This window comes from Elephantulus edwardii, unplaced genomic scaffold (genome assembly GCF_000299155.1).
Source record: "Elephantulus edwardii isolate Elephantulus edwardi_28Jun2011 unplaced genomic scaffold, EleEdw1.0 scaffold00213, whole genome shotgun sequence".
Taxonomy (NCBI): Eukaryota; Metazoa; Chordata; class Mammalia; order Macroscelidea; family Macroscelididae; genus Elephantulus; species Elephantulus edwardii.
The window spans coordinates 4,318,697-4,320,228 of record NW_006399963.1 but is presented as its reverse complement, the minus strand read 5'-3'; the positions used below and the strand labels follow the sequence as shown (position 1 = coordinate 4,320,228).

The following is a 1,532-nucleotide window of genomic DNA, read 5'->3' as shown; positions in this document are numbered from 1 at the left end:
CTCCTGGCCTAGTTTTCAAAGCTGATATTGAGCTTCTCCAGCGGTTTTTTCCACAGATGTAATCGATCTGAATCCTATGCATACCATCAGGTGAAATCCATGTGTATAACCTGCATTTATATCTCTTAAAAAATGTATCTGCAATGAATAAGTCATTGAGTGTGCAAAATTCAATCATTCTAACTCCAGCTTCATTTCTGTCACCAAGTCCATGTTTTCCAACTACTGATTCTTCTTCCCTGTTCCCAACTTTTCCGTTCCAGTCACCCATTATTATCAATGCATCTTCATTGCACGTTCGATCGATCTCCGACTGTAAGAGTTGGTAGAAATTATCTATTCTTCTTTGGCTCTGGTTGTTGGTGCATATATCTGAAAGATAGTGGTATTCACTGGACTTCCTTGTAAGTGTATGGATATAATCCTGTCACTCACAATGTTGTACTTCACGATGGATCAAGAAATTTCTTTTTTAACTATGAAAGCAACTCCATTTTTCCTCACCTTTTCATCTCCAGAATATATGTCATATAATCATCTGACTCAAAATGCCCCATGCCAGTCGATCTCATCTCTCCAGTGCCTAGTATGTCAATATTTATGCGTTCCATTTCTTTCTTAACAATTTCTAATTTTTCTACATTCATGGTTCTCACATTCCATGTTCCAATCACTAGTGTCTGCTTACAACTGTCCCTCTTCCTTTGCATTTCCATGCTTGAAAGGTCTACCTAGTTTATTCCAGGTGAGTTTAATCTTTTCCCATGCTACAAATGGCCTTAAGCTGGCTGGTTGCTATTCTGTAAAATACCCAAACACTATTTTGCGATAGATTTTACTAGTAAATTTAAGTGCTCTCTTTAGGTCATAGACCTATATATACCATAATAAAAGTAGAAAGTTTAAAGGGAAGCATGGGATCTAATAATTATTTAGACCTTTTCCTGACATCAATGTTAATTCCCTTTTATAATACTGAAATAAAATACTGCCACTGGTAAAAAAAAAAAAAAGAAAGGTCTACCTAGGTTGCCCTTTCTGTTCATCTACGTGTGCTGTGTTGTACATAGGGTTTGCAGAGGCCTGCTATTTCAGAAGTGGATGGCCAATCCTTCTTCCTAGTCTGTCTTAATCTGAATGTTTAGGAGTATTTGGATGTCAGAAGAAACTCTGAAGATTGCACTGGAACATAGAGAAGCCAAAGCACAAGGAAGAATTCAAGACACTAAGGATCTGAACAGAAGATTCCAAAAGGCAGCACGGAATGACAAAGCAAAATATTACAATGAAATGTGCAGGGAGCTAGAGTTGGAAAATCAAAAGGACCGAACTCGTTCAGCATTTCTTAAGCTCAAGGAAATGAAGAACAAATTCAAATCTCGAGTTGCTATAATCAAGGATGCTTTAGGCAGAATGTTAAATGATCCAGGAGGTATCAAAAGAAGATGGAAGCAATATACTGAGTCATTGTATCGGAAGGAATTGGCAGATACAGAAAAATTTAATGAAATAACATTTGAGCAAGAGCTATG

At 37.1% G+C, this 1,532-nt stretch overlaps 1 protein-coding gene across 1 annotated transcript in view; it reads right to left on the bottom strand.

Annotated features, from left to right (window-relative positions):
- ZFAND4 (zinc finger, AN1-type domain 4) overlaps nucleotides 1–1,532 on the bottom strand; it is a 90,720-nt gene that overhangs the window by 55,718 nt on the left and 33,470 nt on the right. The window contains 1 exon segment of the mRNA XM_006897717.1: nucleotides 840–854. Within this exon segment, the coding sequence (XP_006897779.1) occupies nucleotides 840–854 (15 nt within the window).